Genomic DNA, 20,825 nt, shown 5'->3' on the forward strand with positions numbered 1-20,825 from the left:
TGCTGGGAAAGAAACATTCTAAATATATGAACCTGCTAAATAATTGAGATGTTTTGTCAAGCAATTCCAACTTTTAAGCAGTTCTTAAGAGCAGCATCAACTACACCAATTGCAACAATTTGTGGAATCTTATTAGTGCATGAATAAACATGAACAAATTATGTCCAGAGCAGAACAATTGAAACAATAGTAGCAGCAACAACAAAATTTGTTATCTTAGTCCTAAGATCTTCTTGTGTTATGGGCATAATAATAGAAGTGTGATGTAAAAAGGATATGAACTTTAAAAAGCAGAATATAATGGAATTCAATCCCATCTGCCTTTGTTGGCCTGGCCAGGGATCAAGGTTTATTTTTTTTTATTTTTTTATTTTTATTTTTTTATTTTTAATTTGATTTATATGCCGCCCTTCTCCGGAGACTCAGGGCGGCTTACAAGCGTTAAGCAATAGCCTTCATTCTTTTGTATATTTTATACAAAGTCAGCTTATTGCCCCCACAAACTGGGTCCTCATTTCACCTACCTTAGAAAGGATGGAAGGCTGAGTCAACCTTGAGCCTTGGAGAGATTCGAACCAGCAGAAATTGCAGGCAGCTGTGTTAATAACAGGGTGCACTAAACCCTTGTACTATCAAGGCTCTAAACTAAAGTTTATGGAAACTTTAGTCCAAAATAGACTTCCAAGCTAAGAAATGCTACATCAATGTAGACCTTGGGAGATTTTGCCTAGTGAATGATCAAACAAAAGACAGCATGGCCTGCAGTTGGATAATTTCTTGTGCTGTAAGGGATATGGTAGGCATATTGTGCTTTCAGACTTGCAAGATTTTGTTAATTTAGCTTTACAGTAAAGTAGAATTAGCTTATCTTGTTGTGTTTCCTGTCTGGTCTAGCTGGTAAAACTGACAATCAGCTATCAAGAAAGTAATAGATATCTATGAACTCTAGAATGCCTCATGAAGAATGTTTTCAGTTATTGTGGTGATAACTGAGTTTTTATCGAAAAGCATTTGTGATTCTTTTGCCTATCTTTATGTGGCACATTCTGAATCCCTTTTACTATCTGAAAGAACTGGGAGAATAGGATATTTTTCTATGTTTTGAATTAGATGTTGAAAAATTTCAATAAAGATTAGGTGGCCTACTCTTTCTCAAGGAAATTGCTTCAAAGTGATTGCTTCAGTTTGCTTTTATTAATTTCCCCTCCTTCAGTGTGAGGAGATGGTTCATATCCTGAGCAGCAGGCAATGGATGAGAACTACTTTCTTTTTATCTCTAATACTGCAAAGATGTATGAGATACTTGACATATTTCTTAAGGAGGAAATGTCACTATGGGTGTCACATTCCTTGTGAAGACAAGAATTTGTGAAATGCTAGACAAAGTCATATCAATGGATGTTATAATCATGTAAATTGGTATCTGTAAAAAAAGTAGTTTGTGTACTTTTCTTATTAGTACTTCTGTCTTTGGATTTACTAGTAATAACTGTGGTAAGCAGCAGTATTGCATAATTAATACATAATCAACTGTGGCTTCTTCTGAATTTAGTCAGGTTTGACCACAAATACCTATGCTTAATTACATTCCAATATTCCAATATTGTGATGTGGTTCTGTTGTTCCAAAGTTTCTGGAAAATGCAATTGATTGAAAATGGGAAGGCTTTGATACTAATTGATCCGAGTAGCAGGGACCACATAATGCTTTAGCTGAAAATCTATACTTGTTACCAGTTGGTTATCATAGGTAATTTAAAGTGACCTCTAAAATTTCAAGGATCTTAAAGTGTGATTACTGTACTTGAGGAATTGCCTTTCATATTGCAAATCTGTCTGACCACAAAGTTTATAAGAAGAGACTCATAGAGTTACAGAGGCACATTTATGAAGTACATGAAGACCTTTTCCAGCATTGATCTTAGGCTACAGAATACACTTTCTTGGAAATTCTGTTTTGCTCCTATTCTCTCAATATTTAGAAAGTGGGTTAATAAATCACCTCTTTCAGTAGAATCTTAATAGATGAATAATTTTAGCTTTACCTTCTAAACTTTTATCTTTGTTTTCAAATCACCCATTCTATTTGCTATGTTTTCAGAATTTAACATCAGTATAACCCCATTTACTCCATTATTAGTACAAAGCATCCATAGTCCAAATATAAGGAAAAAGGATAAGTGAGTGTTATCAGCATTTTGATTATATTTCAATAGTCAGGGATAAGGAGAGAAATTTGTTTTATTTGCACTTTCCAAATCAATGTGCTGATTGAAATGCAATTACATTTTAATATTTTTACTGTACTTCTCCAATTTCTGTAGATTGGGTCTCTTGAAACAATTTACACACACTATTGAAGAAGGCACAATAGCAAATAAGTGGAAATAATAGGCACGATTGGATTTTATAGGGGAAAACTGGTTTATTAGTAAAATTGCATATAAAACAAAACTATATTGGTTTTTTTTTTCAGAGTTATGAGATAATATTATTTTGACATTGGAAAAATAATGACATTGAGCAAAACCAAATTGATCAGGCTTGCCTAATCCTCCTAATGGTATAATTTTTGTTAGGCTAGCAAGGAATTCCAATAGAAGAGAATATACACTGTAGCTCAGGTTTGAATCATGAATCATGATGAATTACCATCCTCTGAGCTAGGATGGTAATTCATTACCTAGTCAGAAATATCTGCAACTAATCAACCAAGCTCTGACCGCACTAAGTATTCCATGGCAAGGAATTCCCCAGGGAATTCAGTGTTAATGAGTCTGAATTTGCAGATTCTGCTCCTTGGTTACCAGCCTCAATTTCCCTCATCTTATCTCTAAGCATTCTGGTATCTTATTTTGGGGGTAAAAGACTAAAGAAGGAAGAAACAGATTGGGCTGGTAACACTTTGGATTGTGGGACATTTAGAATGCTGAGAACAAGGCATGAACATTTTCATAAAATTAGCCAGTTGCAAAACTTCAATTTGTTAGTAAGTCAACTGTTGAGGTTTCTCCCACTATGTCTCTGACGTCTCCCTTTTACAAACTTTTATGAGGAGTTTTATGCTTCTATATTCTATAGTTTCTGTCTTTAAATGGATATTGGTTTTGGATAGTTCTGTGCAATAAAGGAGAATATTTGTAGCTCCGGGTTGAAATGATGTTGTTACCTAGTTTGGGTAGTGAAATGTCTGCAAGAAAACAACCAAGCTCAGAGAGCACCAAGGATCCCACATAGTCTTGTGCATTAGACTACAGTGGTCCAGAATGCAGCTGCGCGAGTTATAGTGGGTGCACCTAGATACACCCACATTACACCAATTCTCCGCGAGCTGCACTGGCTCCCTATCAGTCTCTGGGCGCAATTCAAGGTGTTGGTTATTTCCTTTAAAGCCCTATATGGCTCAGGGCCAGGATATCTTCGAGACCGCCTTCTACCACATAGCTCCCAGTGATTGGTAAGATCCCACAGAGTCAGTCTCCTCCGGGTCCCGTCACCTAAACAATGTCGGCTGGCGGGCCCGCGGGGGAAGGCCTTCTCTGTGGCTGCTCCGGCTCTCTGGAACCAATTACCTCCTGAAATCCGGACCGCCCCCACCCTATTGGCCTTCCGCAAAGCGGTGAAGACCTGCCTCTTCTGGAAGGTCTGGGACCGTTGATCTCGTTATAGTGATCTTGCAAGACCTGGCCACAAATTGGAGTGTATGTGTTTTAACGTTTTAATGTTTTAATGTCTTCTTTTAATTTTTGTATGAGATATTGTTGCATTGTTTTATTCTCTGTTGTAAGCCTCCCAGAGCGCTTTGGGAGTGGGGCGGCATAGAAATGTGACAAAATAAAGTAATAAATAATAAATTAGGAACAGAGGGAAATAATTAGAGGTCCGGCTTCCAGATGTCTAGGAAAAGGAAGACAGATCCTCCTTTTTGTCATTATGTACTCCATTTGGCAAACTTAGCCTTACAATCAAAGATTGTCCAGTACCTTTGAGTATCACAAGTAATCTTTTCCTGTGCAGCTTTTCTATGCTGTGCAGCATCTCCCAAATAAGTGCTAACTACAAGTTAACAAGCTTTGCTCTATGACCTTGATCAGTACCTCCAGGAGCTACTGTCTGGAATTTCTGTACCTTAATCAGTTATATGCTGAATGCTTTTGCCTCCTTACTGGCTCTAGTACATTTCTGTGATTGAAAAATCAATCTTCCTGATGCTGGAAAAAATAATTTCATTTACAAGTAGTCCTAAGTACTTGGAGGGGGACTTCTTTATGGTAATTTTTGTCACAAATGCCAAGAAAATTAGGCAGCATGTCCTGTTTTTCTCCCATTTTTCCTCCTTTTCAAATGTCCATGCCCCCCTTTGCCTGTTCAGATATCTCATAAACAAAAATATAGCAGTTATGGACTCTAGGAATTACAGGAAACAAGTAAGAACTAACCAAGTATGCTAATATTTATATTAGTGCAAAACAAAAATGCAACTGATTGACAGTGAAAAACAGGTGCTATGTCTGTACCCCAATACTCTCCTGAGCATCTTTTAGAATCAAATCCATAGCACTTTATAGACCAAATGCATAAATAGATTTATAAAATTTTCTTCAGTTTGTTATCATTGAAAATATTTAATACATTTAAAAGCTCAAGGATTTAAAATCATAAAACTTAAACTATGAAAAAAGTCAGCAGGCTATAAATATAGACTTACTTTGTGAATGAAATGAGTGGTCTCTAAATTTGATAAATACATTTTATAGATTAGTAGTAGTAACAGAGACCCCCAACCAAATTCCAGCAGCACAAATTCAGACAGACAACAAAGAAACAAAAACACCTAGGGAAATAAATTAATCTCCTTAATGCCAACTAGGACATTTATAATTAGGGTGCCTATTTTATGTTACCACTCAGTTATCCTGTTTGACTGAAACCACCCTCTAGGAATGTTTGATTTGCCTCTAGTTTTTTACCCGTAAATCACTCTCAGATCTACTAAGAAATAAAAGGATGGTAAGAAAAGTTGAACCCAGAATATGTAATTCCAGTTGGTAGAATCTTAAGAATTCTTTTTGTTGTTTTAGCTAATAGCTGCCGTATTTGAATCACTTGGGATTCTGAAGGTAGCATTTTCAAAAATAAGGCATTTTTTTGTCTTTTCAAAACTTTTTTTTTCTTAGATCCTAATTTGACAGAAGTCTAAGTTCTTGATAACTGCCTTTCTGCTTACATATCACTTCAGCTAGTGATCTCAGGTCAATGACATTTCAATATTTTTCTCTTATTCAGTTATACATACAATCTAGACTGTAAACTTCAGAGCTGCTACCTTACAGCAACCATCTGTTTCCTTTCATATTGTAACTGATATGTAAAGAAAGATATTTGGGAGAAAAGAAAATACAACTAATTCAGTTTTGGGCTAGGCATCTTCCATAGTAGTTGGAGCAAGCAATTCTGTCCATCATTGGCATTTTGTATTGAACATCACAAAGCATGCAAAGTTGGTAGATATATGCAAAGATCCAACTATTATCAGTGCTCTAGTTTTCTATTTATGAATGTATTGCTAACTTTCTGTTGAACACATATTAGGTGATACCATAGAAATGCTTGCAATTTGGAATGAGATAATCAAAAGATTTTATAGGTGTCTTTCATGAATATGGAGACATCTTCATATGAATAGTGAGAAACTGTTAAAAGTGATCAAAGAAGAGATCTTTGAACAACTGAAAGTTGAATTTGACAGTTCTCCAGACATTCTCTTATTCTTTTACCCATTCTCACTATTCCTATTTCTTTATCTATCTTTTGTGACAGGACTTGAATCTTGATTATTGTCACACAATGTGGATATTCTGCATGTAAAGCATATTATTATTCACTTATTATGTAAATCAGACACTCACAGCCTACCAAAATGAATAGAAATGTGTTACAGTAGGCTATGTGAGTTTCTGATCTTAATGGCATATCATCCTTCATTATGAGTATAAGAGATGATTCCATGTCAAGTTAATGCTTCTTATACTTATTTTAGATTTCTTTATTTATTTCAGCTTCAAAAACCTCCCACTCCAAACAAAAATTTCACACTGGACTCATGTCAACTATTAATTTTATCTCACCTATCTCATAAGATGAGATCTCAGCTGCCTCAGTCTTCCTTGTGTACATTTCTATCTTAACATTAGAAAACTAGACCCAGGCGTTTCAGAATATTGAATTCTAGTGGCTTGGTTAAAAACAAATACCCCCCCCCCCCACACACACAAAAAAATCTGCCCCAATGCCAAAGCTACCAATTGGATTGAAAAGATTAACATTTATAACGGAGTCAATTGTGTGAGAAGATCTGAACTTAGGTTGCAACTGCAATACCATGATACTAAAATCTTGACAGCTGGCCATTTATGCAGGGTCAACTAAACATAATGGCCTGAACCTCTGAAGGAATGTGCCATATAAAAATATATGTGCTATACAAATATTTACAGCTAGTACTGGTAGCAGCAGTTTTGCATGAATGTCTTAGGCTCCTGATTCCAAGGCTACCATGCTGAAAAAGGAGAAATTACAAATGAATCCAAATGAATACCAACAGCTAATGCTATTGATTATAACTGCAAGAGTTTCATAGTATCATTGTACCATTAATGAATAGTAAAAAAATCTTTACTATAATAACAAATTAGTACAAAGCGTAGATTAACTTGGAAATAACACTAGTTTGACTAGTTGCCAGGGCCACCATTTATGTTTGCATCAAAACTGAACAAGAATTATAATGATAGCAGTTTTAGGGTAAATGTCTATGAAGATTTTCAGTCAACCAGGTCATGGTTGTCCTAAAAGTGCTTTTTCAAAAAGCAACTGGACTTTCTTGTTTTTTCTTGAAGACATTTCACTTCTCATCCAAGAAGCTTCTTCAGAAATGTCTTGAAGGTAAAACAAGAACGTCCAATTGCCTTTTGAAAAAGCACCTTTGGGACAGTTTTAGGGTAGTTTGTGAAAGATACAAACTGTTGCACATCATTCATATCTAGCTGTGGGCACATAAAACATTAAACTGGAATAATTCCATTTGCAAGCTTGAAAATGACATTTTACTAGAATTCTTCAGATACTTATATGATTTACTTTAATAGGATGTGTAGTAGGAGTAGGAAATTATTGAAATGTCTTTGTTTAATTTTTGTACTGTTAAGCCCTCTGAATATTCATGTTGATTTACAACAGAAATTAAAATAGGTTAATATATCATGAAACAAAATATGATGATGTGTATCTATTGATATTAAATATTTAAAACTTGTGTTAACAACTCTATTTTGAACACATTCCTAAATATGGGGAAATGAGAATGTCATAAGATCACTTGGGAAGACTGTTCCAGAAAATTGAAACCATTTCTGACAAACAGAAGCTTCAACATTGACTTTTTAGTCCCTTTCCAAATCTTGATAGTCTCCAAGACCTGGTCAGGATTTCCATCATAACATATCATCAGAATTCCTTGGACAGAAATGTCTGTCTAGATATCATCAGTATGCTTATGATGAATAACTTCCCTTAGGAATTATTGTTGGTCAATTTAGTTGGCAGAATGGTACAATAATAAATTGAATGAGAATTGTCCCGAGTTTTGAAGAATTCTACATTATACTATTAAAAATTAAATATACTCTTGAACTGAGTTTAATCCCTACTGACTGTAAGAATATATATGATTTTTTTGGCAGAGAGAGTGTTTGCCACTTCCTTCTGGATTTTTCCCCCCACTTGTCAGTCTTGTCCACAATCCTGAATTTCCATGTTAAAAATTGATCAGATAACATTTTCTATTCAATATTATAAATGCAAAAATTCCCAATAAAATGTTGCCCCTCAGATTGCTATTCACATGCATTTACTTTTTAAATTTATATGCAACCCATTTCACTGTGAAAACAACGTATAACAGAATACCTTGGCACTAAGGAGACTCAGAACCAATTTTTATTACTTTGGGATTGCTGCAAATATGGTGTTTTCTGTCTCCTACTTTCAGACCTTTAATAAAATATGTACCAAAAAGTTGTGAATTTTGGCAATGATTTTAAAATACGGCAGTTAGATTGCTAGTTGGAACATGCCAGCATGATCGTATTCAATGCCCATTCTTTACCAATTGCAGTAGCAACAATTTCATTCTGGGTTCAGTACAAAGTTCTGGCATTATCCATTTCAGTTAAAAATGAAATGGTGAAAAGCTGTGGAAAAAGATATCTTAAACATCAATCTAATCTAGAATGCACGTGCTCATCTAGAGATGCCTTTACCAAATTAGATGAATTTAGAGGTCAAAAGAGAAAGGATGTTATGTTTATGGAATTCCTTTCCTACAAAGATTTGTCAGAGGTCTATTTTAAAGTCTTTTCAATAACCAACCAGATAAAATCTTAATATTTTTCTAAGCATTAATACTGTCAGGGCTTTTATAACTTAACAGTGTTTAACTATGAAGATGTTATAAATGCTGTATGTATTATAACAGCTGTTGATGATTTATCCTGATTATTGTCCTTTGTCTTTATTAGGTTTACCAGAAAAGTGTAGTTATTATGTGGTTTAGAAGCAAAGTGCATAAGCAACAAAGTCAGTCTCAAGACATTTATAGATTAGTTATCCATAGATTACTGGTAGTTATCTCTTTGCCTGATATCAAGACATTTCCTTATGAATTTTATTAAAATTAGAGACGTAAATGCTACATTAAAACTATGATGTCATTTTTTTCAATATTTTTGATAAAATATATCAAAGCAAGTTTAATCTTTTTTTGTGCTATATAATATTGATTAAAAAAAAAGTATCTTCTCTTTTCCCTGTTGCAGCTTGCCCAGCAGGGATGTTCAAAGCTCATCAAGGAACAGGAGTCTGCGCACAATGTCCTCCCAACAGTCGCTCCACATCAGAAGCTGCTGCCATCTGCACTTGTCGCAACGGATACTACCGGTCTGACTTTGATCCGTCAGAGGTAGCTTGTACTAGTAAGTACTATTTATTTATTTCTGAGAACAGGTTGGCTTCAAAACTAATTGGATCTTTCTTCATAAATAGAGCTGGAGAAACAACATTCAGGAATAGCCTGCATGATAATCATAGTGATAACCATGTTTTGGAAATGATCTAGAAGGGCACCGAACTTCAAACAAGTGCCAGCTCAACACCTTCCTGCATTTACTACAGCAGTCTGATTTTTTTCCCCCAGGTTTAGATTTAAAAGTCATATGAATTTTAAGGAGACAATTCCTTAAAAAAGCCACAACCAGATGTTTCTTTCAAACTTGCATGGAAGCCTAAAAAAAATCTGCATGATTTAATGAATAGCAGAGAATTGCTCACATGATGTCCAAATCATTTCTGAAGAATATGTACACGTAAAAGATAAAGTTGTTAAAATTATTTTTAATAGACTGAAAAATGTTAGTTAACCTTTAGCTTTCAGACCAGTACATAGCTAATTACAAATATAGGAAGTCTATTTAAGAAGGGGAAAAAATCATTTTTTAACATGCACCAACAAGAAAAAGGATGTCATCAAAATTAGTATTTCCTAGCAGAACAGCAATAGTAGAAACACAGAGAAAAAAGAAAAGAAAAGAAAACTTATCAACAGCTATTATTACAAGATCTGGGAACAAAGGCTCACAATTTAGGGCTGGATGATTGTTGTTGTTAGTCGCGAATTCATGTCTGACCCATCGCAATCCCATGGACAATGTTCCTCCAGGCCTGCCTATCCTCTACTATCCCCTGGAGTCCATTTAAGATCACGCCAACTGCTTCAGTTACTCCATCCAGCCACCTCATTGGATGGGATGGATGATATTAACCATTAAATGTTAATGACAGACAGAAATAAGTACGTATAATAAAAGGATGAAAACTGTGAGTCTTCTAAATGACTATCATTCAGATTATTGGCACGTATGTTATATTAGATAAAAAATAAGTCCTTAATGATTTTTCATAATCAGTAGTAATTTTCTTTTCATGTGAATTTATCATTTTTAAAAAACATTTAGGACATAAATACCATCTCTTCATAAGAGATGCATTAGCAGTTGTAATGTTTTAATACTTAGTCTGTTGGTTCATCAAAGCTAGAAATTTAGGATCTCTGAAGTTTAACTTGATTGTGTGCGCATTCAGAGTATGCGGAAAAAAGGGAATTGTCTATAATATCTCTGAAGGGAGCAGAAGACAATGGAGTGACAATCCCATATTAGGGGAAAAGAAATTCTTGATAGCCTTCTTGATTTTTCAGCCTTACATCTAGTGTGATTTCTACTATTATCCGTTATTTCAATTTACATTTCATTTGTAATTTAATCTTGTTTTGGACAAATTAATATTTTGGAATTAATTTGTGTAATTTATTGTAATACCATATTGCAGAAAGATTTTGAAAATTATTTTTCCCTGCTTGGAGACTGCTGGGACCCCCTGTATTTCCAGGGAAGAGGTAGACCTTTCCAACTTCCTTTGCAGCTTGTTTACACAGAAGTCTATATTAGCATACTACTTTCTGCATAATGCTTCTGTAGGTAATTGCATTGTAGTTATGAGTTGCCTAATGTGGGTTGGAATAAGAGATTAATTTCCATATTCTGCTTGATCACTGGTAACAGGAAGTGTAGTAAATAAATCTGTTTTTATTGCCTCTTGTTATATAGCTGATTTACACTATGCCTTACTAGAGAAGTACTGTATGTAAAAAAAGTCAATTTGTTAGTTTTTATTTCTGCTCGTTAAGATCTAATTTTAAAATGTTTTAATTTGAGGTGCCAGATGTTCTGTTCCCAAATTGTTATATGCCATAGGAGTAAATAAATTTAGTACTGTATGGTAGCTATTGCTGCTGTTCACTTCCTTGCCAGTGCATTTCCTGCTTTATGGAGCTTTTCACTAGTATGCTTTTAAAGTTCCTCATTTAGTGCTAGGGATGCAATTTTCATTAACTTTTATACATTTCACAAAACAGTAAAAATCAGGATTATTGTAATACTAAGGTAGAGTGGATAGCCAATAGATATTGCACTGAACCTTGTGAAACATTCTGTCTGTGCATGTATAACATTTGTGTAAAGGATTATGTTTGTTCCCCCATCCCATCCCATCCCATCCAATTTCCAGTTTCAATAGAAGAGAGAAAGGTATTTTTGGACAGCAAAATTCTGCATGTTGGGGTGGAGCTGGGGAAATGGAATAATGACACTAATGACATTCAGCAAAAGCAGAAACAGAAACCCAAGGAACACATAACATTTAAATCATTGGCTATATGTATCAAGAGGCTACTAGATTTTCCAGAGCCAATGAAAACAATGTGTGACTGGTAAGATGGACACATCTTACTCATAATAAGTCACAAAAGGTGTGTTGGTTATTCCAGTTTGAATGCTTTTTTGTACATAACAGCTGAATAGGGATGGGAAATAGGGCACCAGGAGATTTTGCTTTATTCTGCATCAAAGGAGCAGTTGGTAGATATAGTCTATCTAACAATATGCTCCTAGGTAATGGCCCAAATTAACAATAGCTGTAAATTCAAATTTTTTTCCTACCTGGTTCTGTGGGTGTGGCTTGATGGGGAGGGGTCATGTGACTGAGTGGGCATGGCCGTGTGTGACATCAAGTTGGCCATATTCACTCAATCACATCACACACACACACATACCACCAAGCCATACCCACAGAACCGGTAGGAAAAAATTTTGAATATCACCATTGTTATAATGGTTATGAGTTGTTACAGTCTCAAACTTGTGGATTCACTTAGTTCCATTATGATTGCAGAATTAATATTTTGATGAATTGACTGATTTATTAAATATTTAAACTTATATTTTCTAGAAAAATAAGCTAAATTTAAAGCAGCTGAAAGCAAACCTTTTGATTTGTCTTTTTTGACCACAGAGAGCCATAGATACTGATGGTAATTTTATGATGTTAGGAAAGTTGTTTCCTCCATTTCTAGCCAACCCTTCCCCTCTGCTCATCCAGTAAGACATACTTCTTATTGTGAGCCTATTAAACTATTTTTGGCAGCTTAATCTAGATAGTTCTGAACAGTGGAACATACTACAAATTATACAGAAATCACTCAAGAGTTCTACAGTTACATTTAAAATTTGAGCAAGAAGGTGTGTGTAAGCAGACAGAAAAACAACAGAACAATAACAGTCAAATTACTATTAATAAGAAATACTATTTCAGAGGCCTGAAAAAGGCTTAACCTTCTGAAACTTAGGGCAAATAATAACAGTCATAGGTACGAATAAAATTTCCTATATATGTTTATCTATCTATCTATCTATCTATCTATCTATCTATCTATCTATCTATCTATCATATATATATGGTCATGCATCTCCTGAAAAGTGACTGGGCAATGTACAACAATTAAGCAAAACAATAAATATATAAAATAGTATTTGTGTGTGTGTGTGTGTATAAATATTCATTATTAAAATATTTGCTAAGGAGACCTCTGTATGTAAACTATGAGATCACAACTAGATTTAGAAAATGAAGTAGGCTAGCATATAATTGTCCATATTTTGTGACAATTAGAGAAGACAGATATGGAATTCTCAGCCCTCTTTTCCTCAATGTCTTTTGGGTTAAATGTACAGTTTTAAAATTATGCAGTATGTGTATTGAGTATATTAGTGTAAGAGAAAAGTAGGCAGAGCAGGGAGGGTGGAGAGTGGAGTTAAATGGGTCATCAGCCTAGAGTCATTACATTCCCACAAACAGTCTAAGTCCAACCACTCCTGAATTCCATTGACTCTTATCTGGTACCAGTTTAATGTTGAACTTTAATTGAATAAATTCTTGTACATGGGCTTGAGCAATAAATCTTCTCAACTGCAATTTAGTGTATAGTCCTGATTCTTTGTGCCTGACAGTTAGAAGCTATGACTGATTTGCACTTATTTAATGATATTAAAAATAGCATGCTTTTTTCCTCATCTACGCTATTTCTCTGTTGCTGCATACTTTTCAGAATACAGCCCTAAGCACAGATCCCTGGCCCTTCCTATTTGGGTAGATTCAAATTCCCCAAAGGCAGAGGTGGGCTTCACATAATTTAATTACCAGTTCGCCTAGTGCAGAACCAAAAATGTGTGCCTTCTGCGCTTGCACGCAGCTTCAACCACATGGCAATTTCCTGTGCACAGCTTCAGCCACACCTTCTTGGGCAGCCACAGTGAGTAGAGCGGGCAAGGTGTGGAAATTAGCTGGGCTGTGTGGGCAGGGTGAGCAAGCCAGAGAGTGAGATATATAGGAAGGGATAGCGCCAGGGTGGGTGGGCGGTCCCAACTGGTAGCTGGAACTACCGGTTCGCCCGAACCGGTCCAAACCACCAGCAGCCTACCTCTGCCCAAAGGTTAATTTGTTGGTTATCAGGGCAGTACATGGGGTTAAAACAAGGAGTAAGTGGGACTGCTGCAAAATTGTACGGGCATCCTAGTTTCTCTTTCTCAATTCTCTTCCCACAAACAGCCAATTGCAGGCAGAAAGGGACAAGTTGCCGCAACTGGCTCACCTTTGCTGACTCACCCCAGCCAACTCATCGTGGGACAATTCACCACAGTCAATTTGCCCATGGGACAACTCTCTGCAGGACAATTCAACGCGAGATAACTGATGAGAGAGACAAGTAGAATTGCAGCTCACCCCTCACTAACTTGAGAAAGTTCAAACCTAAAGCAAGACAATGCCCACTGCAATTCTCCTTGTTCCTCTCTTGAGTTATCGCACAATAAATAGTTATGCAGTGAGTTGTGCCATGGCAAGTTGGCCAGGGTGAGTCAGTTGGGGCAAGACAACTTTCCTGATTGCAGGAAAGAGGTAGCTATCTCTTACCAGAGACCTGAACTGATTTCTTACAGATGGTGTTTGAAATTAGCTTTGTAACTGGAAATAGCTCTGGAAACTTTATTTTAATCAATGATACTGGACTGGCCTTTCCAAGCCAAGCTGGTGATAAATGAGCTTAATAATAGCCTTTGGCTGCAGGTTCGTTGTGTTGGAAGAGGGGAGATTCCTATGCCATTCAGTTTCCAATTTGAGCTAGGCTCCATGAAAGGATAAGTAAATCTTTTTTCCCTTTCTTCTCCTTGATTCGCTGAGATAATCATAGCTTTCTGAACAGTATGTATTTGCCTAATAAAAAAGACTCAAACCATGACTTTATCTCATGGTTTATCTATTTACTGAGTAATGTTGGAAATACAATATTTTTGCCACATGGATTTTCTATTTTGAATTACACTAAGGAAGGCAATAGAACTATAATGTCTGTTTTTCAAAAGTCTGCCACTAACTGCTCAAATAAGTTGATAAAAGGTTCTATCAAGTGACTGATTGTCAGGGCTTCCAGGTAAACTGAACAGGAAACATGACTAGATGAGGTAATTCTATTTCATTATAAGGCTACATTAATAGAATCCTGAAAAAGGATTAATTGACTACTTCATATTCTTCTAACCTGGTGCTTGAAGGTGGATTAAGCCTGAAGTGGCCAATGTTTCCAGTCAGTCACCATTCCATAATTAGCAACTTTCAATTGGGATGAAATTACAACTTCCAGAATATTCATTTCATTGGACTGACTGGAAATTCTTCAAATATTAATCCTAACTCATCAGATCAGAGAAAATTGAGTTAGTGAACTTTAGCATTTGTAGAGTAAAAAAATTTAACCTTATGGTTTTTTTCCCCCTCATTGGTGAGAGAAAGGGTCAAGAAGTCTAGAGAAAAGGATCATTATTTTTCACTGGGAAGAATGACTATGTTTTATAATTCTGTAGGCTTTCACAGTGAGTGCGTATCTATGAATTCAACATAGTTACATTTTTAAGTGCAGCACCGTTTTAGTCTTCTGTGTACATAGTAAAGCCTTTACTGCTAGATGGCTCATGACAAATACTTTATCTGTGCTGATAGGGAAAAAAATTAAATGGAATAGAATTTTCGTTAAAAGGACAGCATTTTTCTAGCAATTTTAACAAAATGCTTTCATCTGTGTAACCATGGCAACAGATCAGAGAAGCTCTCTCAAAGTGCCTCTCTGAATGTAATTATGAAGAAAAGGGGAAAGAGGAGGATAGTAGGGAATTTGGAATAGAGACAGCAGCTGGAAAACCCTCCAGGGCTTGAGCAGAGGTAGGCTATGACAGATTCAACAGAATTGCTTTTGATTCATTTTATTTTGAGTAAGATGTTGAAACACTTGCCTGTTAATTATTTTCCTTGATCCCAGCAAAATGGCCAGCAGCCTCTCCACACCAATATCAATGATGTGGTGTCCAACAAAGCTAAGTGGTAAAAGGACTAGTCTCCAAATAAATGAGGAAGAATCACAAAATCCTTCAAATTAGTACTCATTATATACACTATATTTGCCCCAGTGCAAGAAAAAGAATGCACAAAATGTATTCATTGATTTGCTATATTTACAGACCATTCAACTCTTAAATGACTGCTGAACTTCTGCTGGCCACACTGGAATTAGAAAAGGGCCTTGACAAAGTCAGTTTTGAGGGAACAGACAAAGAGAATATGAGAAAGCAGATGTTAGAACTTTCTGTGAAGAAGTTAAGACATTTGAAAGAAAGAAGAAATAATATGAAATTGGTTTATTGGACCAAGGTTGAAGTAATAGCTTATTATTTCTGGTAATGTTCAACTTTTTTTTTTTTTTTTACTAGGACTAGATGATGACTTTGTCTTAAAGATTTTGTTTATTTGAATAGAGGAAATGGGGAGATATGCTTAAATTGAAATGGACGTGTAAATATAAAAGGAATTTAAATTCAAGTTTTTAATAATTTCTGGTAATCCTTTTCCTGATCAAAATGGAGATATGAGGTTTTAGAGATGGGTCTATAGGGAAAGGGGTGAGGTGTTGGACTTTACTGTAAGGGAAAGTAATAAACTGTTAATGTTGATTCTAGCTAGGAATAAAGGGGGAGGTTTCTTTCTCTATTTTTTCCTCTTTTTCTTTTTGTGTAATTTTTAATTTTTAATTTATTTTCTTTTTCAATTTTCATTTTTTTTTTAAATTGGCTCAATTTCCAGGATGGGAGACAAGCATTTTAAAGTTGCCTCTATGAAGAGCTCTTAGCTTGCTCATTTTAAGCAGAGATATATGTTTACCCTATTGTGATAGTTATTTTTGGGAATTAGTGCAATCTCTGGGTTAAATTGTTGTGTTTTGATCAGGAAGTCCCTGGATCAAGAAATCACTCTTGGGGGACAAGGGTTGGGGCATGAGAAACAATCAAATATCACTGTAGCATCATAATGCAAATCCCAACCCATTTTTATATGCATTGTGATGTCACCTGTATACACCCAAGAGATTTGTAAGCAGGATGTGCATCAGTGCTTTCATCATTCTGAAGAAAACAAAAGGAACCTGTGGTTGCCTTTTCAAGTCTCTATTTAATCATGGAGCTTGCTGGATTATTTTGGTTCCAACATATTTCACAGGATTGTTGAAGGGAAGGCAGAGGAAAGGCAGAACATATAAACAATAAATACATGAATAAATATTATTTGTTCACCTTGAAAATGTAGACAAGATATTTGGAGATCAATTTTTTTGGTTAGTTTTTTTTTTCTATAGGAGTAAATAGTATCGCTAGAGGGGATTTCTTTGAAGACATTTGTAATTCAAAGAAAGTAAAGAAGTGTTGTTGTTGTTTTAATCCTAACTTGAATGACTTTTGTAAAATCAACAATTTCTGGGTAAAAGCTACAAATCATTTTTCCCCAATTGTCTTGAAAATCTTGAACCTCTGTGTTGATCAGATCATTGCTGTTATCATTATCAGATGAAATAATGAAATATAGTTTGATATATTTGCACTAAAATACAGTGAACTTGTAGATAGTTAACTTAAGGACATATATCTGTTTAATGCCAGATGAATGCTTGTTAGTAAAGTTATTTTAAAACATTCTTGTTTAAAGTATATTTAAACTATCGTCATTTTTCTAGGTCAATAATAGCAGAAAAGAAACATTTGGCTTCAGTTTTGATTTTGAAAAATTCAGTACTAAATATTGTATATTCTAGCTTGAATCCAGTTATCAACTACTGCTCTTTTTTAACAGAACGTGGCCATATGCTGTTTACTTTATGATTTGACCAGTGTTGAGTTGATCTGTTTTGTTATTAATTGGCTTTGAGATCTTTCTTCTGGGCACAATTGCTGGTTTAGTTTTCACATGTACATGTGTCTTTAGTTATTCTTTTCAGTATGGTCCACACTGGAATTCTGTGGCTATTAAACTTCAGTTAATTGACTTTTTATCCTGTTGCCTCTGTAGAAAATCAGTGTTGAACTAAATTCTTACCTTGTAAAGTGCTTCATTATTCATAGATTGATACTTCCTATGGATATGAGGTAAATAGTCTGAACTCTGGTGTCCCTGTTGCTCATAGTAACTACATAGAAAATAAATCGTAAAGGAGACCTTTCTAAGACTTCACAAAATATCCATTTTTTCAATTTTACATATTAACATATCAATAAGAGCTTTCCAGATTTTAATTACTTAAAATCTGGCAAACATAACTCCAGACAAGGCAGGTGGCATATAAATTGAATGAATACATACCTCCACCCAGAACTTGCTTCAAGTATTGACTAATACAGTTAAAAAGGGAATTATAGTTAAAATATAAAAACAAATCAATTAAATGTACTTAATCAAAATTTAATGATAGTCATCAATTAACATATATTTCAGCAAAACAAGCAACTAAATTGATAAAAAAAATATCCAAACAATAAAGAGAGTTGTAAGTACAAAAGGGGAACCCCAAGTTGTTGGAGTCTGGTCATGAACATGATGCCTACAAGGTAGATTGATTGAGGAGCAGCTGACACAGAAATATAAGCAAATCAGATTGTCTGTGTTTATGTGGTGTCAGTACAGAGATGGGAATATGTTTGAAGACACCAGAAATGGCACAGAAATGGTTAGAATGCAGTATTGCAGGCTAACTCTGCCGACTGCCAGCAGTTTGATCCTTACCATTTCAGGGTTGACTCAGCCTTCCATCCTTCCGAGGTCGGTAAAATGAGGACTCAGATTGTTGGGGGAAATATGCCAATTCTGTAAACCATTTAGAGATGGTTTGTAAAGCACTATGAAGCGGTATATAAATCTAAGTGCTATTGCTATTTTTTCGGAGAGAAAAATGGACAGAAAATGAAAGTTGTGCTTGCCTTCCAGACAAGGCTCTATTGTGAATTGCATGTGTCAAAACCCTCATTTTCTTTTCCTGATTTTTTGCTTCAAATGTTAAAGTGCATGTCTTCAGCATATGACTCTGAAAGATGAGAGCCACTGTACTACCAATGAAGAACAACCAACCAAATACGACTTATTTTTTATCAGGATTGTTGCTTTGTACTTGTCAGAGCTTTGCTTAGGGCATGGCAATAAATCTATAAAACTTAAGCAGCACTCATGAGTTAGCAGAGGAAAAACCAAGGACAAGCTTCAAATAAATAATTTGCTTTTGTTGCATATAACAGAAGCCCTAAATAATGATAATCACCTAATGCAGATGTAGCAATCCAGTCTATGTGTAGGGCAGCAGTGAAATCCACTTACTGTCGCTACCAGTTCGGGAATGGGAGCATGTGGGAGAACGCACGCACTATGCACGCACCTCTTTTGCATATGCACAGAGGGTAAAAAATGGGATGTAATGACATCCCGGAGGGTGGACAGAGCTTCCCGCCACCAGCGCTACCAGTTCGCGTGAGCCAGTTAGAACTGGCTGGATTTCACCACTGGTGTAGGGGAAGGACTGACAGAACCAAGGGAACAGGTAAAAAGAGAACTTGAGAGTCATTACATAGCCACAAACAAGTCCTCCGTAATTGCCATTGAAACTTACCCAGCTCTTACCAGGTGCTGATCATTAGTTAAGCTAATGATGATGAAACAACAATGGACACCGTTCTATGATGTCAGGATGGTGTAGAGAACAAAGTACACAATTTGTCAGCAGCATTGCTCCAACTAGTGCAACAGATGCAGAATTTGAGGCAGACAGCACCCTTGGTAGGCCTGGCACAGGCAGCGGTTCCCAGAGTGCAACCTATGTTACAGAGACGTCATGGAAGATTGTCAGAAAGATTTTGAGAAAAATCGGAAAGGATGAGAATCTTCATAGCACAATGTGAGTTATTTATGGGAACCCGAGTAGCAGAATTTCTAATCAACCAGTCACAAGTGTCCTTTGCACTGACAGTCTCAACAACTCAATGGGCATTCCCCGTTATCAACACCAATACCCAATTATGGACAAAACTTCATGTCAAAACTTCATGGTTAAATTCAGTCTGCAGTCACCTTTCTTATTATCCTAAAATAATCCAACTGGTCATGGAGATTTAAATTTCATTTAAATTAGTGAAATGTTCTTCTACTTGGCTCTCCTAAGTTATAGCTCCCTCCTTCTTCTATTAGCTAATCCTATCCTTAACCATACCTAGATCACATGGAGAATTCTCTGCTAAGAGAAATGACACTGAGAGGTCCTTGGTGCTCTCTGAGCTTGGTTGTTCAATCAAGCTCAGAGAGCACAAAGGTCCCTGAGCTACAAATATTCTCCTTTATTGGTAAAAATGACACTATACAGTTTGGCAAATGCTTCTTGGTAAAGACAGGAATATAATCAAAAGTTTTCATCACACTGAATGAAAACTAATAGAATCACGATAATTTTTCTATTCAGCACTAGAGACAGCTGAAAATAATAGCTATAATCTTTATATACAAAGATATACTGTATTTACCAAATATCAGTGGAAGATCTTTTTTAACCATCCTACAGTTTAGGGCACTTCTACAGGAGAGTGCTTTAAGGAAGATAAGCTTTGGACTCCACATTTCTCCTTTCCCTTTCCTTCCCTCGCAGAACTTAAGAATTGACTTTCAAATTCAAATTCAGTTGATCGCTGTGTGTGTGTGTCTGTGTGTGTCTGTTTCTGTGACCATGTGTGTGTCCTTGTGTGTGTCCGTGTGTGCCCATGTATGTGTACGTGTGTTTGTATATGTATGTGCCTTTCAGAAAATAGATTTTTGTTTTTTAGTATTGTAGCTAGATACAGTTATTTGGAAGGAACAAAAAGTAATCTAGTTTGACTCATATCATCCAAAGATAAAAGTCTTAAGTGAGTGATACCATATTAGTACCATGCTGCATGGGGAGAGAATGTATTCAAGATGACCACAAGGCTGTGACACAAACAAGCAAGGAAAAAGACAACATTCATGCTCTTCTGGGTATGAAGATGATTATGCTACACAATCCATGAGTTATTTCCTGATATCAGATGCTTCAAGGTAACTGAAATAAATGAGCCCAGCAAAAAAAACTCTCCTAGGAACATCACTTGTCAATTTTCTTAGCTAAGGTGATCATTGAGAATTTGTGAATGAAATATATTTGTTATAATTTCTTATATTCTCTTTTAAGATAATAATTCTTCAAAACCTACTTACAAGTAAGAAGAAACTAAGTAGAAATGAAATATTATTTTAAAATAAACACGTGACTAAAATTCTTCCTACATGACTTCCAGTGGTGGGTTGCTCCCAGTTCGCACCAGTTCGTAAGATCCGGTAGGAAAAAAATTTAGTAGTTCGGAGAACTGGTAATAACATTGGCTGGCCATGCCCCTGAACCGGTTCCCGGCCCGGTCGCCGCTTGCTTACCCCACCCACCTCATCAGAGAG

At 35.8% G+C, this 20,825-nt stretch overlaps 1 protein-coding gene across 2 annotated transcripts in view; it reads left to right on the forward strand.

The window, feature by feature from the left end:
- EPHB1 (EPH receptor B1) overlaps positions 1-20,825 on the forward strand; it is a 360,618-nt gene that overhangs the window by 253,489 nt on the left and 86,304 nt on the right. For both annotated transcript variants that reach the window (XM_070945401.1, XM_070945402.1), the window contains exon 4: positions 8,876-9,031. In XM_070945401.1, the coding sequence (XP_070801502.1) occupies positions 8,876-9,031 (156 nt within the window). The remainder of the gene's footprint in view (positions 1-8,875; positions 9,032-20,825) is intronic.

This window comes from Pituophis catenifer, unplaced genomic scaffold (genome assembly GCF_029215685.1).
Source record: "Pituophis catenifer annectens isolate HBS135680 unplaced genomic scaffold, rPitCat1.0.hap2 SCAF_6, whole genome shotgun sequence".
Taxonomy (NCBI): domain Eukaryota; kingdom Metazoa; phylum Chordata; class Lepidosauria; order Squamata; family Colubridae; genus Pituophis; species Pituophis catenifer.